At 34.1% G+C, this 27,560-nt stretch overlaps 1 protein-coding gene across 9 annotated transcripts in view; it reads left to right on the forward strand.

The window, feature by feature from the left end:
- nrm (neuromusculin) overlaps positions 1–27,560 on the forward strand; it is a 324,468-nt gene that overhangs the window by 253,359 nt on the left and 43,549 nt on the right. For all 9 annotated transcript variants that reach the window (XM_085190212.1, XM_085190294.1, XM_085189785.1 and 6 more), the window contains exon 5: positions 5,936–6,106. In XM_085190212.1, the coding sequence (XP_085046338.1) occupies positions 5,936–6,106 (171 nt within the window). The remainder of the gene's footprint in view (positions 1–5,935; positions 6,107–27,560) is intronic.

Here is a 27,560-nt window from a genome sequence, read left to right on the forward strand (position 1 = left end):
TATATTCCCGTCATAAATTGTAAATGATGATGAAACATTCCTTCAAACCCAAGAAGATACTCAACGATCTCTAACCTAGCAATAACCGAAAAAAGATTTCATAAAAATAAACTTTAACTTGAAAAATCCACTTTGATGCCGCACAAAAGGCTTCCTACCAACAAAATCTTGCTTTGTCTTCATTTTTGCGGCAATTTCACTCCCATTTTGCGGTATTTCATGGAAATTAGGTCGTAAGATAAGTTATCTGGGTCTAGGCATATATCTAGGCCATGTATTTTGGCGGTCGGCCTGAAAACCTGTGTTTGTCCTGGGCATTATGTACTAACATGAATATTCATTTCGGTGACCGGAAACTCGCTAGGCGTTTTATGGTCTGTGGTCTTCTAAGCCTAACTGGTATATCGGAATTACTGTATTCTATACATGTAATATAGCAACCCACGTGGCGCAGCAGTACGGTAGTTACGTTAGATTTCCACTCGATGGAATAAATTATTTTCATTTCACTGTGGATTTCACTTTTGATTTCTTTTTGATTTTTCTATGGACAAACAAGACAAATCGCGGCGTTGAGTCCCAATGTTTGCAAAGATTGGCAGTGCATGGATAATGTAGTGCCATAAGAATAGTTGTCTTCTATTTATTCTTCTACATACGAGATTGAGTGTTAAGCTAAAAAAATATTATATATGTAGATATGTATCTATATATTTGTATTAATAAAAAAAATATGGACAATGGTCCTTATTTCGGAATTCAACGCTGCGCTTTGTCTTGTTGCCAGAGCGAGGAAAATGAAAATATTAAATATTTCATTCCTCGAGTGTCAATCGAACCCACAACCGTCACGTTTACAATTTGGAGAATGTAAAATTGATTATATTAATACGCGGCGTTAAGTTCCGTCACTTGAAAAGCAACATATGGAGAATTTAGCGAAAGATGGGGAATGGAAGTACCTTAACGCAGAATAGGGTATTTTAACACCAGGTTCCCTGGTTCCCTCTGCCTACCATGGTACGTTACACTTACAGCTAGACACTGCCGACACCACGACGGTATCATATTTCGTCTTGAATTTTTTAAACATCTTTATAAGACATGATTTATGCGATGTCATTAGCTAAATTGGATTTTTCAAGGTTATTGGAAAAAGGATTATATGCTTAAGACGTTCGAGCTTATACTTATATCTACTACAAAAAATATTACGTTAAATATATTGAAAATGCAGATTACGCTCCGACACCCAAATTAATAATAATTAGGTCTCTAAGGTACTTGAGTGAATTATAAAACAGTAGATATTATCCGTGAAAATACTGTCGCGGGAGAAATCATAGGCGAGAGATACTAGTGTTAAGACCTGGAACGGGAATCAAACCCGCAAACTATCGCGTTCACAGTCACGTGACTGACTGGCTCTGGAGTGATCAAAATTAATATTATGTTAGATTTTGTGGAACTGGTTCTGAGACGCCGTTCCAAATTTTTTTTTTGTTAAAAGCGTATAGAATAAATGAGTACAGTAGAATAGAAGTTAAAGTTGTAGATAACTAACTTTCACGGTAACAGAATGTAATTAGTGCCGTTAGTAACACATGCCGCTAATATATGGATATATTCAGCGTAGGTTAGGATTTAAAGTTTTCGTTTAATATAGAAAGTAATTATTGAAATTTTTAAGGTTTACAGTGCAAATATACCAAAAAAATTAGAACTTAGGACATACACCTCGGTTTCTAGCCCGAGCGGAGACCATGTTGAACTCGCAAGAACAAACTGTATGCTTGTATTTCCACCAATAAATAATCAAGCGGAAAGGACTGAGCGAGCAGAAAGTGTTGAAATGGACTCGGCCAGTTCCAGGGAGCGGAGCAAAGGAATTATAAAATACAAAACTCTCTTGGTGGAAATCTAAACCTATTTTAGTAAAATAAAGTGTGTAAATAGTATTTCCGCAAACATTGACATATTTATCTTCTTCTTTTACGGAGTGACGGGACACCAAATGAGCTATATATGTGGTATACATATAAATTGTTTATTGAAAAATGAGGGTAACATTCAAACATGGTGGGGTGGGGCGCTATAATTTAAAACATTTGCGGCCTGAGGAATTGAGGCCGTTGTGCCGCAGTCCCACAGCGTCGAACTGTATACATATAGTTGTGGATACAATTTCCTCTCGGGGTAGAGAAATGAAGCTCAGCGTTGACATCCGCCATTCAACAAGATTTCCCGTAAATTGGGCAGTGCGTAAGGAACGGAATGTCTTGACACAAGTTCCCTTTCCCTATCCTGCAATATGCGGGATACAGCATGAAAAGAATACATTAATATAGATCTTCCTTTACTATAACAGTAACAGTCTTGATAATAGTCACGAAAAGCAACCACCAAACTTTTCTATAGAGTTTAAAATGTATACTTATATATCTACGAATACATACAAAACGATTGTAGAAGGGTCTTTAATATTCTCAAATGGAATGTCAAGCAAAAATCAACTTTAACAAAAGAAAAATAGAGTATATTTTTATATTTCCTTAAAGAAAAATCTTCATAACTCATTCCTTGGAAGTTGACAAAACTTGAAATTTTATCGAAATATTTCGAAAGCATCGAGAAAAGATGATTTACAGACAAACTTATGTGGAATTGGCGTTCGCTACTTGTGCAATTCAAACAAAATTTAAACGTTGGTCTCACAATAACAGTGTATATTGAAAATTTTGTGTAAAAGCCATTTGGATAGTGTCCAAGAGGTGCAGATTCAAATTTTACTAAAGAGATATATCATCTTCATGGATATAGCAGGGTAGACAGAAGGAATCTAGTGTTCACTCAACACTCTGTTCTCCACGCTCCTTCCAAGAGTTTACGAGAGCGAGAAAATAAAAATAGCTCCATCCCCCGAATGCATATCAAACCCACAGCCACCGCACTTACAATACTCGTTGCCTCATTAGACATGTAGATTGTAGACACATTAATATTACTCGACGTTATAATCGAATCTATAGCCATTATTGTACTCTTCAACTTCTCTAAGCCGCGATAGTTACAAACTTTCTGTTGACAAATATCAAAACAAAATTAATTCTGTCACATACATGCATTACATACACACATATAAACGGGAACAAACTATGACATGTTGGCAAACACTCAGTCGACAGATGTCAAGCGGCGTCAGACTTGCCGCCAATTTAGATAACTACGGCGGTTAGTACGGGATTTATTAGAGTTATGGGATTTCCCTTTGATTTGAACGAAAAAAAAACACTTTTAAAATACAGCCTTTGGTAGAGTTTTAACAGAATTTCGTATGAAAAAGTCGTATTTTCAAGCTATAAATTCATCAACGCGTAATATCAATCACTTTCGGAGTAAATTAAATGTGACATGCGAGCAAATATGTTTTTTGTTTTAAAAAAAATGTTTATGATACTATTTTAGTGTATCCCGAACATAGAAGAAGGGTAAGCCGGTTCAATAAGCTTACCCTTCTTGTCCTTCTTCTCCTGTCCTTCTATATTATAGTTTCGCTACATAACAGTAATGTCTGTAAAATTGGCCGGAAAGTGTCTTAGCACTAGATTCCCTCAGCCCTAATCTAGTATCAATCAAACTGCCGTAACCAATATCAAAAATCAAAAAATCAAATCCACATAAAGTCAACTAAAACCTTATCAATCATTGCTAAAACTAAATAAATCCTGCATTATTCACAACGATTCCGGCCTTCGTCATTTCATAAAAAAAAACAAATTGACAGGTATTGGGCGGCAATGACAGTTACGCATTTGGCGCCAAATTTGACAGATGTGTCATTGAATAGTTACTTTTTGTTTACTTTCAGAACCAATATTATACTTCTTTTTTCAATATTAAATATTTGGTTTTTTTTTATACTTTACAAGCCTTACCTACGGCTGTGCCCGCTTGGTCAAATGGAAATACCTAAGAGTTGTGTATCACGCTCCTGGTAACACATAAACTTTGCTCATATTATTTATAGCGTTATATAAGCATATTTCTTCGATAAATGTACTATGTTTTAGCTTAACGCTTTTAGCAAAAAACCAAATTCTCGTATTGATTAATTACTAAGTTGTCGTTATTTTCCGTACAATGAGTTTATATTATACCTTAACACCTTAAATATTTTAGGATTGCGATGTTATTATTTCTACAAGTCAGTATCTTTGTGGATTTTGCTACACATATAGAAAAAAAATAAAATAGATCTATATATTTCAATATATTTATTCATGATAAACACAATCAAAAACATTTTCAACAAACAAAATTGAGCCAAAATATACACATATTAGCATAATTTGTGTTTAAAATATTTCAATATGTTTAAACACCCCTGAATGTTTAATCCTTAGCATCTCGAAGTAATATTCCTTATTCAACGTGAAAGCGTTAGGTGTTATCTCGGCGTACCTCTATTCACGTTGTTAGGTATTAAATCAGGTCTTAGTCTAGACTATATTCTCAGATTCTTGAGCTAAATTAATTTTATGTTATTATTTCCTTATTTTTATTATATATAACATATTTTTTCCGTACCTGACGTTGTATCTCATATAGTATGGTAAACAGAGGGACCATGCTTATTTTTTGTATATTTAAGGCGCACGTGGCGCAGGGCACAAGCGTGTGACTGTAAACGCAACATGTTGTGAGTTCGATTCCCACTGGAGGAAATAAAATATTTTATATTTTCATTTCTTTGCTTTGGTAATAAGTAGGTAAAGCAAGCTTACCACTTTACACTTAATGCATCGAAAATTAATCAGAAAGTGGGGGGAGTGTCTTAACACTATGCCTACGCTACTGCTTGCGGAATACAGCGTGGAACGAAAAAAATACTTATTCAATCTTTTGTAAAACAAAAATTTATCTAAAATATTCTATATATCTCTGCTCTCTGCTTTGAAGTTTCTTAACTTTCAACGAAGACAAATTCTAAAATTGATTGCAGACTAACATACGAGCGTACAAATCATAATTCAATATAACGAACCACCCATCCAATCACGGGCTGCTACCGCCGACGCTTAACCAACATCTTGTTAGATTCAATTTTGGATACAATTGAATTTTTAAAATAAGCCGTAGGTATTTGTTCATAAAAGAATGTAATTTCAGTAAGAATATTACGTTAAACAAAATCTGAGCAATCAACTAACGATGTTAAGTAGAATTGTGATTGAGGACTGGGGAGGGGAAAAGTGATTGGAAAACTCTTTTTCAAATATTGTATCTTTACCTGTCTATCTCCTATCTCTAAGAGGCAACCATGGTGCAGGGACACAAGTGTGTGACTGTAAACGCAAGGGTTGTAGGTTCCATTCCCACTCGAGAAAATGGAATATTTAACTCTTTTATTTCGTCGCTCTGGTAAAGAGGCAAAACGCGGCGTTAAGTTCCGCCTCTCGACAGGCAATGTCTGAAGCGTTCGGTGGAAAGTGGGGAAGACTTCTCAGGTTCCCTCTACCTACCTCCTTCCATCTCCACCCCATAACGTGAAGTCATGTACTACGACAATTAGAAACTTGCATAAAATGATAGATTCCCGAATAAAAAGTGTATTTGCCTTTGCTTGTAGCACGCGATTGTATCAGGACGACGCGACGGGTATAATGACAAGGCGTGTTTAAAGCTTTTAAGCTCGTTAGTGATATTTTTGTACTTTTCATTTAATAATTGAGGCCAGTCGTGGTGCAGGGGCACAAAGCGTGACTGAAATCGCAACTGGTTGTGGGTTCGATCCCCACTCGAGCAAATTAAATAATTATTTAAATTTATCTTTCCATTTCTTTGCTCTGGTGTCAAGGCAAAGCACGGAGTTGAGTTCCGCCACTTAACACGCAATGATTGATTTTTTAATTAATTGTATATTTTTTTTCCACAGTAAAACCAAAATCGGTGCAAGTAATAACCGACCAGGGCCAGGAGTTATCAGATGGAGATATCTTCGGTTCTCTGCTGGAGAGACAGAGGGTGAACATAAGCTGTATAGTGAAGGAAGGTAAACCTCAGCCGAAGGTGACTTGGTACTTCAATGGAAAAGAACGTTTGGATGGTAAGTTTTTATATTAATTTTAATGTTAGTATATCATCGGCATCAGTTCAGGATGATCTAAATGTAATAATAATTAATCTAAAATGGAAAATGGGAGGGATTTAACCCCAGGCTCCCTTTACCAAGAGGCTTCACTGTTACATCTATTCTAACGTTAACTAAATATACCAAGACTTGAAAAACATACCTTTAATTGAAGTTTCTAAAACTATTTACCACAAATAACAAAACTAGATAGCTCCCACAGATTACCTAACTCATTACGGGAGTGGGCCAGTCTAAATCGTACCCCTTATCTGTCGATAAATTAGAAATCGCATTCTGTTCGAATGCATTTCATTAATGTAGAGACCTATTTTGTAAAATCTGGTATAAATTAAAATATTATAGGGATTTGTGTTCGATTTCTTGTGATCAAATATATTTAAAAGTTTATTACTAATTGCTAGAACAATAAGCGCGACGGTTGTAGGTTCTGTCCCCACTTGACGAAATATTTTTTTTCCTTTTACCCTTTTAAAAACTTAAAAAAATACATTGAAACTTAACTAATTTTAATATTTATAAGTAGTTGAGATAGAGTGTCTTAACACTAGGTTCCCTTACTTAACCTGTTATACGGGAATCTGTTAAAAGGATGAAATTAAAATACAAATTAGTTTGTTAAAATTTACATATATGTAATAAAATATTCTTACCGCGTTATATTATTGGATAGCAGCGGCCCCAACATACTCGAAATGCTTACCTCGGGGACTCTACCAAAGTTCTTCATTCTCTACCAGCTGAATACAAAATGTTTGCTTGATCATCGATTTAGATTGGTTTTTCAATATAATATTATTTTTTGTTTGATTTAAAACGTCCTATGTTGGAATTCTATGTCCGGTCGGTATGTAGAATTATAAAATGGATAAAAAATATTTTAAGAGTTATATTATTTTATATACTTCTTGAAATATTTTTCATATACTTTGGAGAGTAAACAATATAGAAAATATAATAAAATCTTTTTCACTTTCCGCCTTTATGGATCTCAACGCCGCCTTTTGCTCCGTTACCAGAACTTGGAAATGAAAATATTAAATATTTCATTTCCTCAAGTGCGAATCGTACAACCTATCTCTTACTCTGGCTTGTGCGCCTTCATCACGACTGGCCTCAAGAATCATTTAAAAATATAACAAAAAAAAAACACTATAAAAACTTGACACTAGATTTCTTCTACTTTATTTATATACAAAATCCACTATCCAACTTATTTAACAAAATTTCTCAAAGACTATTTAACAAAGTAAAAATAGTATAAAGGAACAACCAAAGTGTTTTAGGTGAAGCAATTTAGTATGTAGACAACCAAGTTTATCACACGGGCCGTCGAAATTGGCGGTTGCGGGTTAAATGGTCAATCTAACCTTTTTAAATAATATATTAAATATATTTGAAATGGATTAAGTTTGTATAGTTTTCTTATGTATTCAGCTTCACGCTGTATCCCTATATAGCAGGCAGAGGGAACCAAGTGTTAAGACATTCCGTTCCCCACGCACCGCCTATATTTTTTGAGACATTATTTTATAGACAGTACCTTACTGTAAGCGTGATAGTTGTCATTTCGATCTTCACTCAATCAAGGCAATGATTTTATTGAATTTAATTATTTTTAATTTCCACTCTAGTAGACAAAGCTTGACATAAAACCTGGACAAAAAGGGGAATCGGAGTGTCTCAACACCACGATTCATTCAGCCTACCCTGTCTTGCAGGCTACACCGTGAAGCTGAAATAAAAAATAAAATTCTCCACTAACAAATATTCACTTTCCAAGCCCCAAATATTTGAAGTATATTTAGAATTTAAACCGCATAATGGTATCGTTTGCTCAGACATTTTGTATTCCACAGACGCTTGTGATGTAGTACTGTACGTCACCTTGCATTTTCAATAGTATTGCCCGTTTGAATTCTGTTCCAGATATATTTGTATTGAAAACAGGTTATTTTTAAGCAATTTTCTATACGATACTATAAATAGCTGCCTATACCTACGGGGAATAGGATATTAATCTATGACCTATATAATAAGCACGTTCAGTACTATACCTAGAACAAAATTGCAAATTTGATAGTTCAATTATACTTCTTTATTGAAATAAATTGAAACACTGTAAGATCATATGTTTTATTACAATAGAGTTCAAATAATCACGCCACTAGAGGCCAGTCGTGGCGCAGGGGCACATGCGTGCGACTGTAAAAGCGACAGGTTGTAAGTTCGATTCCCATTCGGGGAATGAATTACTTAACATTTTCGTTTACTCGCCCTAGTAACGAGGCAAAACATGGCATTGATTTCGGCCACTCAACAAGCAATGCCTCAAGAACTCAGTGAAAAATGAGGAACAGAAAAATAGGAATTAATAGGAACAAAGTCTTAATTCTTCTTCATTATTCCCCACTAACCCGGGTAGGCAGAGGGAACCTAGGAATTCAATGTTAAGACTCTGTTAAAGTGTGAATCCAAAAAAAGAAGTTTTAAACCACAGAAGTGCCAATAATTAACTGGTAAAATGGTCAAATAAGGTCAAAAGTAAATCAAGCAACTGTAAACGCGATGGTTACGGGTTCGGTTCTAATTCGGGGAATAAATTGTTTAATATTTTACTTCCCTCGCTCTGGTAACAACAAAACCATCACTCAATGCCCCGAAAATTGGGCGGGAAGTGATGAACAGAGTGTCTTAACACTAGGTTCCTTCTGCCTAACCTGCTGATGCAAAGTAAAGCTATTTCAAAACATTACATTCAAAGATCACGTATTATGCACTGAGGCACGCCATCTTGCATTACCCTTTTGAATTCTCTTCCACATATAGCTACATTTTTATTGAAAGAAGGTTACTTTTATACAATTTGAGGATGAAAATTACTTTATATATTTGAATTTTATGTTAAAAGCAGTAATAATAAAATACGCTTTGTTGTAAGCTTTATTCAAAACTAATTTCCAACCGCTACTTTGTTCCGTGGACTTTAAGATGTAAAATTAAAAAAACCATTTATCTCACTTCCATAGCAATTACAAAAAATCCTCTTATTAATCTCCCCTGCTCTAATATAATATACGGTAATATAAGGTACGTTAAAAAAAACACGTTTCTAAGTATTTTTTATAAAATCTTATTTCGTTCACCAGTCTTGGCTTAGAAATATTGCAGTAAGGATTAATCAAATATCCACGAATGGAAATGGAACCTACGGTCCATGTCGGTGTGACGGTCTACGTCACGTTTACGGTCAAAGGGCCTTAATATATTATATAATTAATATTAAAAAATCAGTTGCATACTTCAATTTTACTTTTGACCTCATTATAATGCACGTATGACTGGATCCAGGTGAATGAAGCTACCGATATTGAACTATCATATCAGTAACCACTTCAAATTCGAAAGGCTCTTTTGTATTTCAAGAGTTAATTATATCGTTTTTTTATGAAAATGTAATATTTTTATACGTATATCTACGGCATATAGCAGGAAAGACAAAGAAAACCTTTGTTAAGAAACTTATGCTTTTCATACTTTTGTTTGGCCAGAGTGGAGAAATGAAAATAATTTATAATAAGAATTGCGTTGAATGGAGATTGGACCTACAAACATATAATAGCGCTAGCAGCCAGATGCCGGCCTATGTAACAATATATTAAGCAGGATGTTCAATTTATTCATCTATAAAGCTCTCAATCTCTCTCTCAATCCATACCTATATTATAAATTCGAAAGTAACTCTGTCTGTCTGTCTGTCTGTCTTTTACGCAATCAGGGCCAAATCGCTAATTTAATTGTGATAAAATACTCATATAGAGATACTTGAGGGTCTCAGGATGAACATAGGATACTTTTTTTTCTCATATTTGTAATATTTTCGATATATACCTATATATATTAAAAAACTTATTTATTGACATGCAATTTATTCCGCCATGTTAATAACAACCGTCGCGTTGCTAAGCAACGGCTTGCAAAGTTTGTTGTTATAAAATGTCACCCAAAATGAGCTCTCTCTATTGAAAACTGAAAATAATTTCATGAATATATTTAATAAATATTCGTATAGTTCAAGCGGGCGTAGCTGCGTTCGGGTCCACTAGTTATCTATAAAAATAAAACAATCGTAATGAACATTGCACGGGATGATTTGTTTTATATTTTAGCGGATGAATTAGTGATATGATTTTGTTTTTATCTCATAAAATGTCTTTGTTTAACATTGTATGGAGGATGGCAAAGACCAACACTGAGCTCCACCGGTAACTCTTCTGAATAACTTTAATGCTGAGATTAATAAACCCAAAATAAATTTAAAATCCAAATAACAAAAAAAAATACAAAAGCAAAAAAGGGCATGGACGTCTTATTATGTCCTTAGTGTGTTTTAAATAAAAATGAAAACAAACGTTGCGTAGTGGATAGTAACTGTAAGCACAATGTATGTAGGTTTGATGCCCACTTAATTATAATAAAATTTTCCCATTCTGATGAAGACAAATAAGTGTAATAATAGTTAGGTGACCCGTACGCTCGCCCGTACGCAGCGTTCAGTCCCACCACTCACTTTGTCCAATTTGGGCAGATAGTATGAGTGTCTTGACACATCGTAATCTTTGTATACTCTGTTATAAAGAAAAAAAACATGAAACTGAAATAAAAACTATTTTACTTTTGACCTCATTATAAAAACCACGCATCACTGAATAAGGTCATCAATTATACCGTATCGGTAACTACTTCAAATTCGAAAGCCTCTTTTATATGTTAAGTGTACTTGGGCTAAGTGTGAGATACTAAGGAAATATGTAGGTTACCTTTTTCATTATAAGCACGTACAGTTTTTTTTGTATCACGGCAATGATGATTTAAAAGTAGTGTAAAATATAATTATGTTTTATAACTATTAAGGATTTTTAGCTCACGCTTTTTTCGTAGCTAGGGAGAATGAAGCTACGGTCTCTACATACAGCGTCCGCCACGTCCACACCAGGGGAACTTTCCCTCAGTATCATAGATATTATGTTTTCGAAGGTCTTCGCTTAGCTTCAACCACCGTGCACAGCATGTGGCGGATCCTAGACTGATACCTCACTTGAACTATCGACTTGAATACCATATTTTGCCCCTTTTTAAGGGGGCAAAATTTCGTCAGTCATTCAGTCATTTATTTTTTTAGAATTTAACCTCAAATTTATAGTTTTCAGATTTTTTCCTGAATTAGTACTACATGTAGATACTAATTGCCAAATTTCATAATTCTAGGTGAATTGTGAGGGTCAACAAAGTGATTTAACTTTGAGTGGCGTTGAGTTACGCCACTCAAAGTTAAATCACTATGTTCCCAAAAAAGCCCAAAAAGTCTTAACATTAGGTTCCCTCTGCCTGTTATGTGAGAGAACGCGTTAAGTAAAAAATAACAACATGTTATCTTTACAAAATCCGTCCATGCATACGCTGAGTTCCATCTCATTCTACACACATTTCTTCGTAGCCGGCATTTTATGTATGCCTTAAACAACGCTATTGGCAGCTTATTTTGAGTGTAAATTCTCAAAAATCTTTCCGCTTTTCCGAGATGAATGCTGTGAACGTGTGCTTTTAGTTTCTGAGCTATGGCCTCTTATTTATATATAAATAGAAATGTCTATTCGTCGGATTGTAGTATGTGAATTGTTTGGTGTTATTTGAAAGTGTTTGCACGTTTAGACTTGGAAATGTATTTGAAATGATGGAAAACTGAGCGGTAAGAGAGGTAGGGGTTCTACCCCGTTGAGACTTCGGTTGACTTTGAAAACATAGTATCAAAGACCTCCAGTAGGAGGAAGTGTTTGGAAGTGTAGTTTTAGTGAGTGATCACCACCGCTGACTCCAGACGTCGTCCCACTGCGTGATAACCTCAATAATATTTCTTAATAACATCCTAAAAACATACTAATACTTTAATAACATCCTAAAAAAACACCAAATTTGATGATTTTCTAAAAAATGGAGGTAACAGTAAAAAAAACATAATTTAAAACTGTAAATGAAACACAAAAAAAGTTCGTTTACATTTTTCACAATGTCAAAAAAAATATTCCATACAAAATTCAAAAGTCTTTTTCAATAAACGCGAGTCCCATCAAAGCTTTGTAGGAAGTTTACGGAATCTGCATTTTGGGTTACAACTTTGAATACGAGGTATACATATTTTGCTAAATTTTAAAATTCATTGCGATTAAATATGTTTTTTTTGCTTGAATTATATTATAAGACGATAACGACTTTTATTTAAATAAAAGTCGTTATCGTCTAATTGTAACGCGACGGTTGTGGGTTCGATTGCCATTCGGAGAAATGAGTTATTTTCATTTCCTAGATCTGGTCACAGAGCGCGGCGTTGAATTCCTCCAATCAACACGTAATGTCTTAAAAATTGGGAAGAAAATAAGGAACTAAATATATTCACCCTAAGATTCTTCTACCTACTGTAGCAAACATGTGGGCGGTTAAAAAAATATAATTTTCTATTTTATAAATAATTCCACGAGAAAAATTAAAATTGTATTTACAGCTATCGCATGTAGAAACTATTTATAAATACATCATTCACATCCCGTTACAGTTCGTTCGTTTGTTTTGTAAATTTATGAATGTCTTATAGTAATTTATGAATGTCTTATAGTAATTTTCTGGATTTGTATGATAGAGAAGCGGAAGACAACTCTGCGCTTTGATTGTCAGGGGTGCCTTTAGTTTCTATCTACATATTATAACCATAATAATAATAATAAACAAAAAAGTATAAAAATTGGATTTTATTTCAGTATTTTGATTTTCGAAACATCCCAGACTTATTTATTCAGAAATTCAAATCAACATTGTAACTACGGAAATGTATGAAGATAAAAATCGTATTAAATAAACGGCGCGCTGTACCCGCCGTCTCTCATATTCATAGAAGTAATATCGTATGCTGTGAGATAAAGTGTTCTATCTCAGGAACTATGATAATCAAAGTTTCATAATAAATGTAAGTACTTGACTTCATCTGTACTAGGAACTATTTGCAGGAAAAAGTATTTATTTTAGATTTTAAGTTTAGGGAGCGTAGCGACGGTGGCTCACTGTAAAAGCGTATGAAGGTTTGATTTCCACTTGAGGGAAAGTATTATTTACATTTCGTCATCTTAGAAACGCTGCCTATACAAAGTGCGGCGTTGAGTTCCGCTTGAAATTAGGGCAGTGCGTACGGAATGTCTTACATACACCAGGGTGTCCTCTGCAGACCCTTATTTATACGAGATACATATTGAAAATATAAACAGTTCTTGAATAGGTAATCCCATCAAAAACATAAATGTAAAAAGAAAGCCAAGTTCTGTAATAAAACGTATGCTTTCAGCGATAAAAGAAGTGAGATGTAAATGTATGCCAAGTTCAATGGTCAGTCCTGAAATTTATTTTTAACAATATAAAATATTTTATAACAACTGAAAATGCCCATTCTTCTTACAACTTGGAGACTTCATTTATGTGTAATATCTGACTTGGCTAGTTTTCATATGAATTTACAATAGAATCTTAATAGAATAGAATAGAATTTGAATACATTCATTAATATCGATGTAAATTAATTTGAAAACTAGCCAAGTCAGATATTACACATAAATGAAGTCTCCAAGTTGTAAGAAGAATGGGCATTTTCAGTTGTTATAAAATATTTTATATTGTTAAAAATAAATTTCAGGACTGACCATTGAACTTGGCATACATTTACATCTCACTTCTTTTATCGCTGAAAGCATACGTTTTATTACAGAACTTGGCTTTCTTTTTACATTTATGTTTTTGATGGGATATCATTACTTTTTGTACAGAAATTATAAGTAGGAAGGTTCATAATGTTATCAAAATCAAAATATTCTTTATTCAATTTGGCCATTACAAGTACTTTTCCTATAGGAAGCTACTATAGCAAGAAACTCAAGAGTTGCTCTTTTTAAAACATAGTTTAGAGTAAGCGCTTCATAGGACATTTCTCTTCGCCGAATAAACCAAGTAGGACACCATTGTGATAATACACTTCTATCTTAATATTGTACAAATCTACTGCAGCCTTTATTTCGGAAGTAGCTCCGTACGTAGTTAAGCAAAGCATGTCTTCTTTAGAAGAGTAAAGATTCCCGTTTGGAGCGCTAGTGTAGATACTTAAATCATTCCAGTTACGACATACGTACTCTACTATAGTCTCGCGCAATTTATTAGTTTGTTGTATATCAAAACGCTCAAACAAAGAATATGCAAAAGCATGGAAGAGACAGCTCCCATCGGGAGGCATTGGAACAATTCGGTGTAAGGTTCTTGTTTCACCCACAAGCAATTCTATTGAACGACTCATTGTTCAACATGTCTTGGAAAAAATATAAACAATAAGTTTATTAAGTGCTGACGGTACCAATCTGAATTGATATGATCCCAATGTTAACTTCGTTCTCTGCCGTTTTCACAAGTGTTCCTAAAACCAGTAAAATCATGAAACCCAGGCCAAAAAAACCATTAAAATATGAGCGCCTTCGTACAATAAAATGTATCTAATATAATTAGGTATTTACTTTTTTTATTATAGTCAATAATATTATGTTTTATTACTCTTAAGATGATATTTAATTATATATGAATTTAGATTATATTTATCTATGAATCTCGACTATAGTTTTTATTTTGTTGATTAAATGACAGTTGTCAGATTATAAAGTAATTAATGTATGCTGCGTTTAGAAATCTGATAAATTTATTATTTTTTTTTTCTAATTTTATTATTTTGTTGGAATAACTCAACACGCAATGCCTCCAGAGTTCGAAGGAAAGAGGGGAACTGAGTGTCTTAACACTAGGTTCCCTCTGTCTACCCCGCTATGTGTGGGATACACCGTAAAGCGGATTTATTTATTGGAACGAAGTTCCTTACGGCAGGCTTGGAAGGGATAGGGATGTCGCTGCGTGAACGAACTGAAAAAAATGTGATAGTAAAACCGTAAGAAAAATGCGTGGAATAAAACCGTTAAATGAGACGTGCGCAGGCGCGACAGTCGCATACACAGACGAGTAATGTATAATACCTTTCTCTTTCTCCCTCTTTCTTTTTTTAGTTGATAATTTGAATTACGATGTTTTTTTATTTTAAGTAATTTATTATTTACTAAAATACTGAATTTTCTAAATACTTTCTTGTACTTAAATAAAAACAAATCAGCAAAATTTAAGAGAAAAATCAAGAAAACCTACATAAAATTGACCACGACTTTTTTTGCAATTTGTGTCGATTCTACATTAGCCGAAGGACTCGTCGTTCGTCGAACTTCGTTCCTAACTGGTGTCCCACGACACCACATTTTGGTTTTTTTTATTATTTTGTTTAAGTAATTTTTAATTTTCTCTTTTTTTCTCTTATTTTTTTATTAACAATTACTTAAATTTTTACTGTTAATAATTACTTTATAATTACTTCTGTTAAGATAGCTGGTAGGCTGACAATGTTTCAAAATAAAAATCAAATCAGCTTCACTCTGTATCCCGCACACAGAAGAGTAGACAGAGAGAACCTAGTGTTAAAACACTCAGTAACTAGTAACCAGTAACCAGTCAGGTTTTACAGTCACACTTTATGCCCCTGTGCCACGACTGACCTTACAGATAGTATATTATTATTAAATTTTATATATATTTCTATCAATATAATTACTTTTTAAAAGCTTTTATTTATATTTATTTTTTAGTGTATTTTTTTCTGTTTTAGGATTCTGTACCTCGAAAGCAATAAAACAGAACCCTTATAGGACTTAGTACTTAAATATTGTAATAATAATTTGTTATAATAATTTGTTATTTGTTATCATTGTGCCGATAGTGGTTTCGGTTAACGGTTTAATAGCGAAAAGCCTCGACCAACACCTTAACAGACTATCGCTTAGCTGTTGGGTCAAGAACCGGATACAGAAGGCAGTATTACTTGAGACGGCACGTATTGTGCGGAGGTTCCTCTCTCTGGAGCCCTAGCCACCGATGGCTTGGACCCTTGTCCCGCCCTCGGAAGAGTGGTTTTTTTATATTTTTAAATGTATCTTTTTTATAATAATTTATATTTAAAAATTTAAAAGTGATTCACTAATTTAATAAAAGTTCTTCAGGTATTTAATATCAAATACGTTAATCGACTATGCAAATGCTCTTAGTATAATAAGTACTAAAATGTTTAAATTATCTATATATATAAAAGGACTTGTCCTCACTGACTGAGATAAGACGCACGCACAGCCGTAACCGCTGATGGTAGAAACGTTAAATTTGGACAAAAGTTTACTTTCGTAATCTGGACATCCACTAAGAAGGGATTTCGAAAAATTTTAACCTTAAAGAGATGAAATAGCAGTTCAAAGTTTTTATGGAAAAAAATTTAAATCGGCACCGATTTTTATAAAATTTGAAATTTAGATTTTTAAAGGTATTTAATTGAACACGTGTTTCATCGTTTTCTAGAATTCTCCCCTCTTATTATTCCCCCCCTAGAGAGAACCTTTAGAGGTGCAAATATTCATAAATATTCATAAAATTTGAAATTCAGACTCTTAAACGTATGTAATTAAACATATGTTGTATGGTTTTCTAGAATTCACCCCCTAAGGGTGCAAATAAGGGGTTGAAAGTATATATAGAAAAATTTTTAAAACGCCACCGATTATTATAAAATTTGAAATTTAGACTTAAAAATATTTCATTGAACACATGTTTTATGGGTTATTAGAATTCACCCTTAAATAGGCAAGCGAAGCTGCGCGCGTCCGCTAGTAATAAATAATAATGAAGGATGTTAATCCATTTATTATATTTTTATATTTTTACGTGAAGCCCTTGAAGTCCACATGATGACAGGCTTTCTCAGGACATAAATTAGAGTCATTTTCAGCTACAAATGGAGACATATCTTATCTTAAAATATACTTGAAAGCATCGTGTTGTTTGAGATGGCTTACGTAAGTAATAGTGAAGTTAGTCTACAAAACAAATAAAATATTTACTAACGTGTGACATAAATAAAAGCAAATATATATAAATAATGCATTGCTCTTATTTTGTTGGCAGGCGCTATGCCTAAAAATCAGTTATCATTAACTTTGATTGCTATGCTTTCATTACAGGTGCTATAAGTAAATGTTCCTAATTGAATCTATTTATTGAAAAATTATAAGAAAATATTTAAAAAAATACTAGTTTCGGATTTTTCCCTTGACATACACCCAATTACTTAACCGGATGCTAAATTTCACCATTCTAGATCATCTGGAACTTGGTTAACATTAAGGTCTATAGGTCAGTCACCCCCCTAAAAATTTACGATTTTTGGACGTCATTATCTAAATAACTGTTTGAGCTGTGTTTATGAAATTTTATGCACGTATACAGGTAGGGGGTCTAAATATTTGAGCCAAATATGACAGCTTTAGGTGGAATAGTTTTTGAGTTACGAATAGGTAAAAAGTGGCTTCAAATGGTTCGTGTAAAATAACACACGGTGCTGCTCGCCAGTTCTGAAACCCAGAAACTTGGCACGCGCTCCGCGCGTTTTAAATTAAAACAACAACTGTTTTTCTATATTAACCATTAATTCAGTTCCATAGTTAGACTTTATATACACATACATACATTCACTATCAGAATATTAAAGTTAATATAAACTAACCAATGCTCCCTAGGTCACCTAAACCAATTTACCCAGTACTAGGTACCAATGGGAATGCCAAATGATGCAATGTAATTACCTATATGTGAAACAGAATTGTTCTATAAATGATAGATTTTAATTAAATGTATTAGTATTGAAGTAGTTTCACGCTTTATCTCGTATGGCAGGATACGCAGAGGGTTCATTACATCAGTCTTTGGAGAACGCAGAGTCTAAACACTAGGTTGCCTAGGTAGGTAGGTAGCTGCCAATGAACGATTGTTTATCATAGTTTTTGCGGCTAAAAATAATTTACTTTTATTTTTAATCTTCAACTAAATATAATTATTATACGATAAAATAATGACCTAATTATATTTCCACAAGGAAATTATGAAGTGGATCAACTTAACACAAGTTTGTACTAAAAAATTACCAATAAATCTATCTATTTATATAAAAGGACTTGTCCTCACTGACTGAGGTAAGACGCACGCACGCAAGCCGTTAAGGCTGTGCGTACGTGCGCTGATGGTAGAAACGTTAAATTTGGACAAAAGTTTACTTTCATAATCTGGACATCCACTAAGAAGGGATTTTGAAAAATTTTAACCCTAAAGGGGTGAAATAGGGGTTCAAAGTTTGTATGAAAAAAAAAATTTAATCGGCACCAATTTTTATAAAATTTTAAATTTAGATTTTTAAAATTATTTAATTGAACATGTGTTTCATCGTTTTCTAGAATTCTCCCCTTAAGGGTGCAAATAAGGGGTTGAAAGTTTGTATAGGTTTTTTTTAAATCGTCACCAATTTTCATAAAATTCGAAATTCAGACCCTTAAACGTATATAATTGTTCTCTTCTTAAACGTAAAAACATGTTTCATGGATTTCTAGAATTCACCCCCTAAGGGTGGAAATAAGGGGTTGAAAGTTTGTATGGAAAAATCTTTAAATCGCCACCGATTTTTATAAAATTTGAAATTTAAACTTAAAAATATTTCATTGAACACATGTTTCATGGGTTATTAGAATTCACCCTTAAATAGGCAAGCGAAGCTGCGCGAGTCCGCTAGTATAACATAAACACGAACAGCAGCGTTCTAAGACTGTGTTGGCGACATGTTCTAAGTGACCGCTAGTACGATGAGTTACATTGAAACGATAAAACGTACTTAGTAAATAAACTATTCAACACAATTATTATTTCATTTCTAACGATTTGTGTTCAACCAAACAAATTCTCGAGGTTTGTAATGTAAGTATAGGTTTATCTTATTTGATGCAGGATTAAATATTAAAAACATCCTTTTTCTCATATTTTTCTAGAAAATTTTAAATCCAGAACTATAATAAAATAAAATGCCAAAAAATCGATAGATATTCAGATACACTGAGCAACGACAGCCTTTTTCACATAACAGTGACAGCCGTGGAAACAAACAGAGAGATTGAATTGAATAGAAAAATTCTTTAAACAAAAAAAAGATGGTAGCTCAATCCAGAATTTATCGTAGTTCCGATATCAAATATCAGGGCAGGTTGCCCGCCCATCGAATATTTTCTGCCCAGTTTACTTTTGTTGAAAAAGATGAAAAAAAAATTCAGTAGGTCTGTACTCGTAGGTATACGCAAGCGTATGCAAACCGTGAAGTAACGAAATTCAAATAGCAACTATTCAAATTATTCGTGAACTATAAAAATAGGAGAGGGTATTTTAATGATTTATTGTTTTTGAGTGTAAATTGTCAAATTATATGAAGGACGATTATTAATTTCTGTCTCCATGAGTACCTACGTCCTATAAGTGACGTCCATGCAAAATTTGAGACTCCTAGCACTTGTAGTAACGAAGTTTCATACAATCAAAACCCCAAAAACAACCCCTTAGAAGTCGAATATTGCAAATTCCCGTCTTAGCGAGCACCTACGTCCTATAAATAACTTCTATGCAAAATTTGAGATTCCTAGCACTTGTAGTTTCTGAGATTTCGTGATAAGCGAGTGACCTTTCGATTTTATATATATAGATAAGGCGTAAGTCGTGTAGAGAGTTCTATTTAATCACAGATTTATAATATATCAAAGTGTTACAATTTTTTTTTTAATTTTTTTATAGCTTTAGGCAGAGGAAATTTGTTGTAACGACACTTCTTTCCCATTAAGTCAATTCCATTTCCTACTTTCTGGAGGCATTGCATGGGAGTGGCGAAACTTAATGTTGCGCTTTAATTATATGACATTCTAAACAAAAGCCATTCAACCATTAGCTCGATATAACTTCATTTCCGGAGAAATTTGAGGACACGCAAACATACAGACAAACATACATACATATGCTTACGAATTTATAAACAAAATGCTTAGAAGTCTAAGTAGATTAATATTCTCAAATATTATCCATATCCATAATTTCCTATTTTTAAAATACAGTTAACAAAAATATATCCTATATATTTTCGTTATTCCTGAAGTATTACAGGTCGGAATACAACGGAATGATAGTATGTAAAGATTTTTTTATACTCGGAACTAACGAATGAACCTAAATAAAAAAGTTTTGCCTTTTTTACACTGCAGGCTTTCAAAATACGTAGCGATCATTCGCCGGTATACATTTCTTCTTAAAAGTTGATTGGTTTTCGTTCGTTCGATCGAAGTCCAGATCGAACTAATAAAGCTAATAAAATAATAAAAACATTTTTCGATAACATCAGTCATCAGTGGTTGTGAGTTCGAATCTCATTGGAAGCATTTCATCTAGTAGGTATAAAGCAAGGCAAGCATCAGATCCTCCCACAAATGGTAATCGAACCCACAATCGACGCGCTTACATCTGTAAGCATCGTGGCATCTGCCACGATGGCCTCTTCAAAAAAACAACATGTCTATAACAAAACAAAAACTAGTCCAGTGCTCTTCCATCAAACTGGTTTGAATGGTTGAAATTTAAATTTTACACGCGTCATACATAGTGCCGGCCGGATACGTCGCGAAATGGAAATGCCTTTCCGAACTGAATTCGATCACTGTTTCATGTTAAATAAACTGTACAGTGTTTTTTCTTTGTTCTTATTATTTAAAAAATATTAATTTGCTCTTAAACCTGATACCTCTTGCCAGGTCTAAGTCATACAATTTTTTTTTTAGCTTCTCGCTCTATCCCGCAATTTGCAGGGTAAGCAATGGAAACTTGGTGTTAAGGCAGATTGTCCTCCCTATTGCCAGCCAAATTTTCGAGACTTCATATATTCAGTGGAGGAAATCAACGTCGCACTTCTTATTGTTACTAGAGTAAATGAAAAAGAAATAATTCCCTCGAGTGGGAATCGAACTCACAGCCATCTCGCTAACGGTCAAACGCTGTGGCCACTATGGCTTCAAAAAATAGCCTATATTATACCACTTAGGCTACAAAAAAAAATGTATATTATGCATATATTACAACAATTATTTTAAAGTAAAACTAGGAACGTAGTAAAGTGCTAATGTTTTAATCAGAGCTGGGTGTATGTAGTAGCACCAAATAAAATACGTTCGGGACTAATCTCAAACACTAGTGTAGAACGAAGATATAGACACACTAGAACTTATAAGGCGAAATGGGCGACTGGCATCGCGACGGTTTGTGAGGTTCGATCCCCACTCGTAGGAATGACATATTTTATATTCTTCGCTCTGATAACGAGGCAAAGCGTGGCGTTGAGTTCCACCACTCCATACGCATTAAATCACGAAGAGGGAGAGCAGATGTATTTTAATGGGAACGGAGAGTCTTCACACTGGTTTCCCAAGTTCCTCCACTCAACACGCCTTGGATCCAAAATGCGATTATGCTGAGGAACAGAGTGTTGTAACGGTACGTTCCCAGGATTGTATTTTTATGTACAGCAGGTTAAGCTCACAAAACCTAGTTTTAAGACCCCGTTCCTCACTTTCTGTAGTCAAACACTGTGCCGCAGTGCCACGACGGTCTCAAATAAAAAGAAATCATAACCGCATCCAGTAAATATTCATCTCTGATGAAGTTACAAAGTAAAAACGTTAAGCCATCGGCGATTTAATTTAAAATTTTCATTAAAACTGTCTCCAGTTCAACCATGTTTAATTAAGGAAAGCAATATGTCTATTACACTCGTATGGACTTTAAGAAAGAGGTTTGTTAGAGACTGAACACTTACTTTTTATATATTTATAACAGGGTATACAGTTGGGACCTAGTGCTAAAACACTCCGTTGAATTTTTGAGACATTATGTGTTAAGTGGCTCTGGTAGCAAGTCAAAGTGCGGCGTTGAGTTCCGCCGCTCTAACTCCACTGCCTCGAAAATCCGACCGGAAAGTGCGACCAGAATGTTTTAGCACTAGGTGCCTCTGCCTCTGCGGTATATGCGGAATAAAAAATATGACATGTGGCTTTGTACGGTTGGGTAGAGTCCTTGGAGAGTATAGGGAAACACTGAGAAAGGATTCCCGGAAATAACTACGAAAACGCGAGAACGAACGATAGGTTTGTATATAAATTCAAATTATCAAAATACATTCCCTCCACGAAACTAAAACTAACTCGGCGACTAGGGAAATTAAACAACCACGTTTAGTTAAAATTAATTAAATACAATGGACACTTTTAACTACTTATTACAATGCAAGCGCATTCAAGTTAAGTTTTAATACTAGGTAATACTGTAACTACTTCTATACTTGTCTTTAGGCAATTTTCCTTCTGAATAAGTTTCTTATCTTGGTGGAGTTTCCGCATTTTGGTTTCTTACCCCTTTTTAGTAGATTAATGCCGTTGAGGCGCAGTGGGACAGCGTATTAATTAAAACACGATTATTAATTCGAATATAACTGGAAATAATATTTTAAGTGTTTTCTTTTCCCCACTCCGCCCAACTTTCGGGATTTTACGTGTTGAGTGGCAAAACTAAACGCCGCATCTTGCCTTACCACAATAAGAAAATGAAAATGTTCCTTCATAGGTTCTTTGGTACATATAACAAGACATCCAATACATACATAGCTACAATAATACAACTTCCATATAATAAGATTATGAACATGTTCTAGCATATTGCAATCGCAGTCTCCATACAATATATGCATATTAGCGGTTCCTACTGGATGCAGTGTGTAATTGAGTTCTCGACCGCATGCTTTGTCGCCAGATTCCGCTTTTAATAGAAGATGGGTGGCAGTTCCTAATTCATAAGCGGTAGCGGATATTCGTTTTTAAATAAGATAAAGAAATGTTACAAGTAGTTATTAAATTAAGCCGTTGTCGCTATCTGAGTGAACGTAAACGCGACGATCGTTGGTTCGATCCCCACTCGGGGTTTTTGATTGATTTTTTTATTATTTTCTTGCTCTGATATGAGCTCTCACAGTTTATTGAGCGGCGCGGTTCTCCTGCTACGTGCGGGATTCAGCGTAAAACAGCCTTGTGACGCAGCGGGACAGAGTGTGGTTGTAAATCCACTACTCAACACACAATGTCTCAAAAATTAGTAGAAAATCAGGAAAAGGAGTGCCTTAATATTACATTCTCTCTGCTTATACTGCTATGAGAGAAATATATATATATTTATCACATCCCTTTATGACTTGCACCGCTCAATCCAAGTTCAAAGTTCTGCAGATTTTAGTCGTGTTGACGGAAACTTAGCGCGAAGTTGTCTTAGCTGGCTCACGGTTATTATTACACTTCCGTCAGTGTTTCCTACCAACTTGCTGGAGTAAGCCACGCTATTAGAAGAGACTTGGTAAATGAGCCTGTAAGACTGTGTAGCTTGTTTTATATGTGATATTTTTACAATTTGATTGATCAACGATGTAGAAAACTAGTTTAAACACTCCGTGTGTGGGGAAACGCACCGCCCCATTTTCAAGACATTTTCTAGACGCAGCTGTTCTATTCATGTCAGAACGAGATAATGATAGTAGTTCATCTCCCCCACTGGAACCTGGAACCCGAACCCACAATCTTTGCGCTTACAGTCAAACGCTATGACAGTGCACCACGACGTATTTATCAATACCAAATTCTTGGATTTTGTGTTGGCAAAGAGAAAGGAGTGACATATCAAATAAATTATTGAGTAATGAACAATAAATCTCCAATCTCCAATTCAGTTTCAAGCACAATCATCAAAGGAGGTCGTCGTGGGTTCAAAAGTACGTGAAAAGCATAACACCTTAACATTAGGTTGCCTACCGACTGCTTTATGCGAGATACAGCGTGAAGCTAAGAAGAAAAAAATCTAATAATAACAAACTTAGATTTTAAGCTCAACCAAGTACAATAACTACGACAGAAAACTAATGTATACTTCAAAATTTTCACTAAGCTGTAATAAAAATTCAAATTGACGCAAATTCTTTGAGAATATATATATATTGAAGTGGGGAAACATTTTTAACTTTTAAAGTGTTTATTTCTGAATAAATGATTGAATTTAAACACATCTCGAGCGTGAAAACTTAGATTTCTCACTGTAATGCACACAGACCTTGTTACGAAGAAAGAAAAGGTAGTTTTTCTATACGATTATATATAACAATATATTTCTTAATGTAATTTGTTTTTCTATAAAAGTAATGGTCTTTTACCACTATGGGAAATGAATTATTTTAGTTTTTTTTTTTTGACAAGACTAAGCACGGCGTTAATTTCCGCAACTCAGCATACAATATGTCGACAGTTCAGTAGAAATTGATGAACGGAGTGACTTAACTGTATAGCATTGGAAGTATGTAACAAAACCTAAGGATCTGAATTCGACTCACTTCGTATAACTGTATTCGTCTCGCAAATTCGCAGTTACACGTAGCTTAGGTGACAATGCAAGAATATGGTCACCATCGCTCTGGTCTGGTTATGGAACTAGGATCTGAATAGCGTAACTCTTCAAATATTGCTAGTAAACCATTCGGGCTTAGCCTCAAAAAACTTATGCCTCCGAGGGACCCTTTGGTTAAGGAACGCTTGGTTAGTTAGTTACTTTTTTTACTATATATTATTTAAGATGAGGTGAAGATGTTGGTGGTAAAGATTAGGAATAAAATTAACTACTCCAACATTTCCCTATATGAAACGTAGTGTTAATGCACTCCGTTCTCTATTCAGACATTTCTGTTTCTCATTTTCCACCCAATTATCGAGGCATTGGATGTTCAGTGGTGAAACTCAACTTTTCCTCGTTACCGCAACGAGGAAATGAAAATACTAAATATTTCCTTCCCCCGAGTGCAATTCAAACCCACGACCGTTGAGTTTACAGTCGAACGCTTGTGACTCTAAGCCACGACCGCCTCTTTCTTTATAAAAGTAAGAATACTTAGAAATAAACAAAAACTTATGCTTACTGTAAAATATCGACACTCCACTCGCAAAGTGTTTTAAAGGTGTTCATACATTATGTATGACGCCACACGTGTTGAATTTCATTTTAGATTTTTATAGATAAGGGCAGTAAGATTTTTGTATTTGTTTTGTAACTTTAAAATATAAAGTTCTTTGTGTATAACGAAGACATTTCTTAAATCAAAATACGACAAAATAAAAAAATTTGCTTCGCTCCGTGTCCCGCGTATAACAGGATATGCAAAGTGAACCTAGTGTTAAGAAACTCTACATGTTGAGTGTTGAAATTAATAAGAAGGTCAAAAGTCTTGGGTTCATTTAATTTTTAGACTCTGGAGCACAGAGTAGGTCTGCATATTGAAAGGAACCAAACAATATTTTTTACTTTCCGCCTATTTGAAAGACAATTTAATATATTTTATATCTTATTTTTCTTTTCTTATATAGGATAGCTTCTTAAAAACTTCTAGTTCCAATATTTTTAGCTTCACGCTGTATCCTGCACATGGCAGGGTAGGAGGGAGACCAAATTCAACGCCATACACATATCAAGGAAAAGAAAATATTATTTTGAATCACGCGCTTTTGCACTTCAAATAAAAGCTAATAACAATGACGTGCACAATCACACATCGAATGCGCCGAAACAACCAACTTACAATAGGACTAGTCTACGACAAATCCAATGAAATTTCACTTTTGTGTCCCGAAATTTGAAACAAACCTCCCGAAGTTGTTGAATTTATAACAACTAATTATACAATTGTTACTATATCGCTAATTATACTGTAGCCACTAACGTAAATATTATTATGAATGTGTGAGGAAAGTTTAAAAGTTTAACACTTCTATAGCAATTAGCGTGAGCTTCGGTGAGAACGAAACGTGTGATATGAACTTGTTATAGCATACATATGTGTCTGTAGGTATTAGCATCCCGCTCACGGGTTCGCCAGCTTACCATTTATAATACTTTGATTATGCTGCATTTACCAACAGATTGATTTGCAATTTTCAATGAGTTCTTCTAAGAGATAGATATAGAGTGAAGCCGACTTTTTTTTGAACAATTGAAATTGAGTGTCTTTATTGTACAATTACCCTATATATATTGACATAATATATAAACGTTAATATAGAATCATTTAAATAATATGTAATACAGAATCATTTAATATTTTATAACCATATAAAAAATTAAGCGATTCTGTATTTAATAATCCTTTATATGCTTCCCGATGTCCACTGAGGCAAAGAGATTTTGAATTAAAGTTTTCCGCACTTTATCCGAATACCGAAGATCAAAAGGTTTTTGTTTGACGAAATCCAAAAATATATTATATTTTTTTCATACGTATATATATTATATTACGGAACGTTTAAGTACAATAGCACTTTTCGTATAGTATGATGTATGATCCGCAGGAAATTAATGTCTTCAAAGAAAAAACCATATATCTTCTTTTAAACAGTCATCCTGCGCTGAATTTATAAGGTATTTAACCAAACTTGGATTCAGCTGTGTCATCATTTCAGTAGTGGGTTCGAATCCTAATACAGAATTCTATCTAAATAATCTGATCGTCGACATAAATCGATTTATTTATATTGTATACTATACAATATTTATTTGTATACTACATTATAAGGAATGGAATATTTTGTTTATTTCCAAAATAAACCATGACTGTTCGATCATCGTCTGTCTCTTAGCTTCGATCATTTAAATAATACATAGCAGGTGCATGTAAGTAAACAATTAAAATTGTCCTGCTCCTATATCCCATTAGGATACTTCTGTTCCCCACTTTCCGCGTGTTGATTGGCGGAACTCTACGCCGCGCTTTGCCTCGTTACCAGAGCGAGGGAATGAAAATATTAAATATTCGATTCTCCCGAGTGCCCCAACACCACAATGCTCTCTGAGATTTAAATAAGAATATATATTTAAATATAAATCATACAGATTATACGAATAGGCAGGGAAACCTAAAGTAGAGACACTCTTTTTTAATCAATACAATAAATTAAACATATATTTTTCCGGATTCCAACCTCCTATCACTTATACTTTACAATATCAATGATCAAATAATTAAAATATTATCGATATTACACAGAACTCACACCCCAGTTACCCCATATTGCTGACACCGGCTCTAAGCGCGAGCTCGACTTTAGATAACGATTTGTAAATACGCTCCTCCTTCTCCTTCCACAGAAGGCGGACGTAAGCAGAAATATTTTGTACAATCAGCTACAATGTTTTATATTGATATATAATATTAGATAACATTTTATATTTTGTTTTGTTTTTGAAATGTGGATACGGAGTCTAT

This window comes from Heliconius melpomene, chromosome 1 (assembly GCF_056956725.1).
Source record: "Heliconius melpomene rosina isolate 202511_hmr_F chromosome 1, ASM5695672v1, whole genome shotgun sequence".
Lineage (NCBI taxonomy): Eukaryota > Metazoa > Arthropoda > Insecta > Lepidoptera > Nymphalidae > Heliconius > Heliconius melpomene.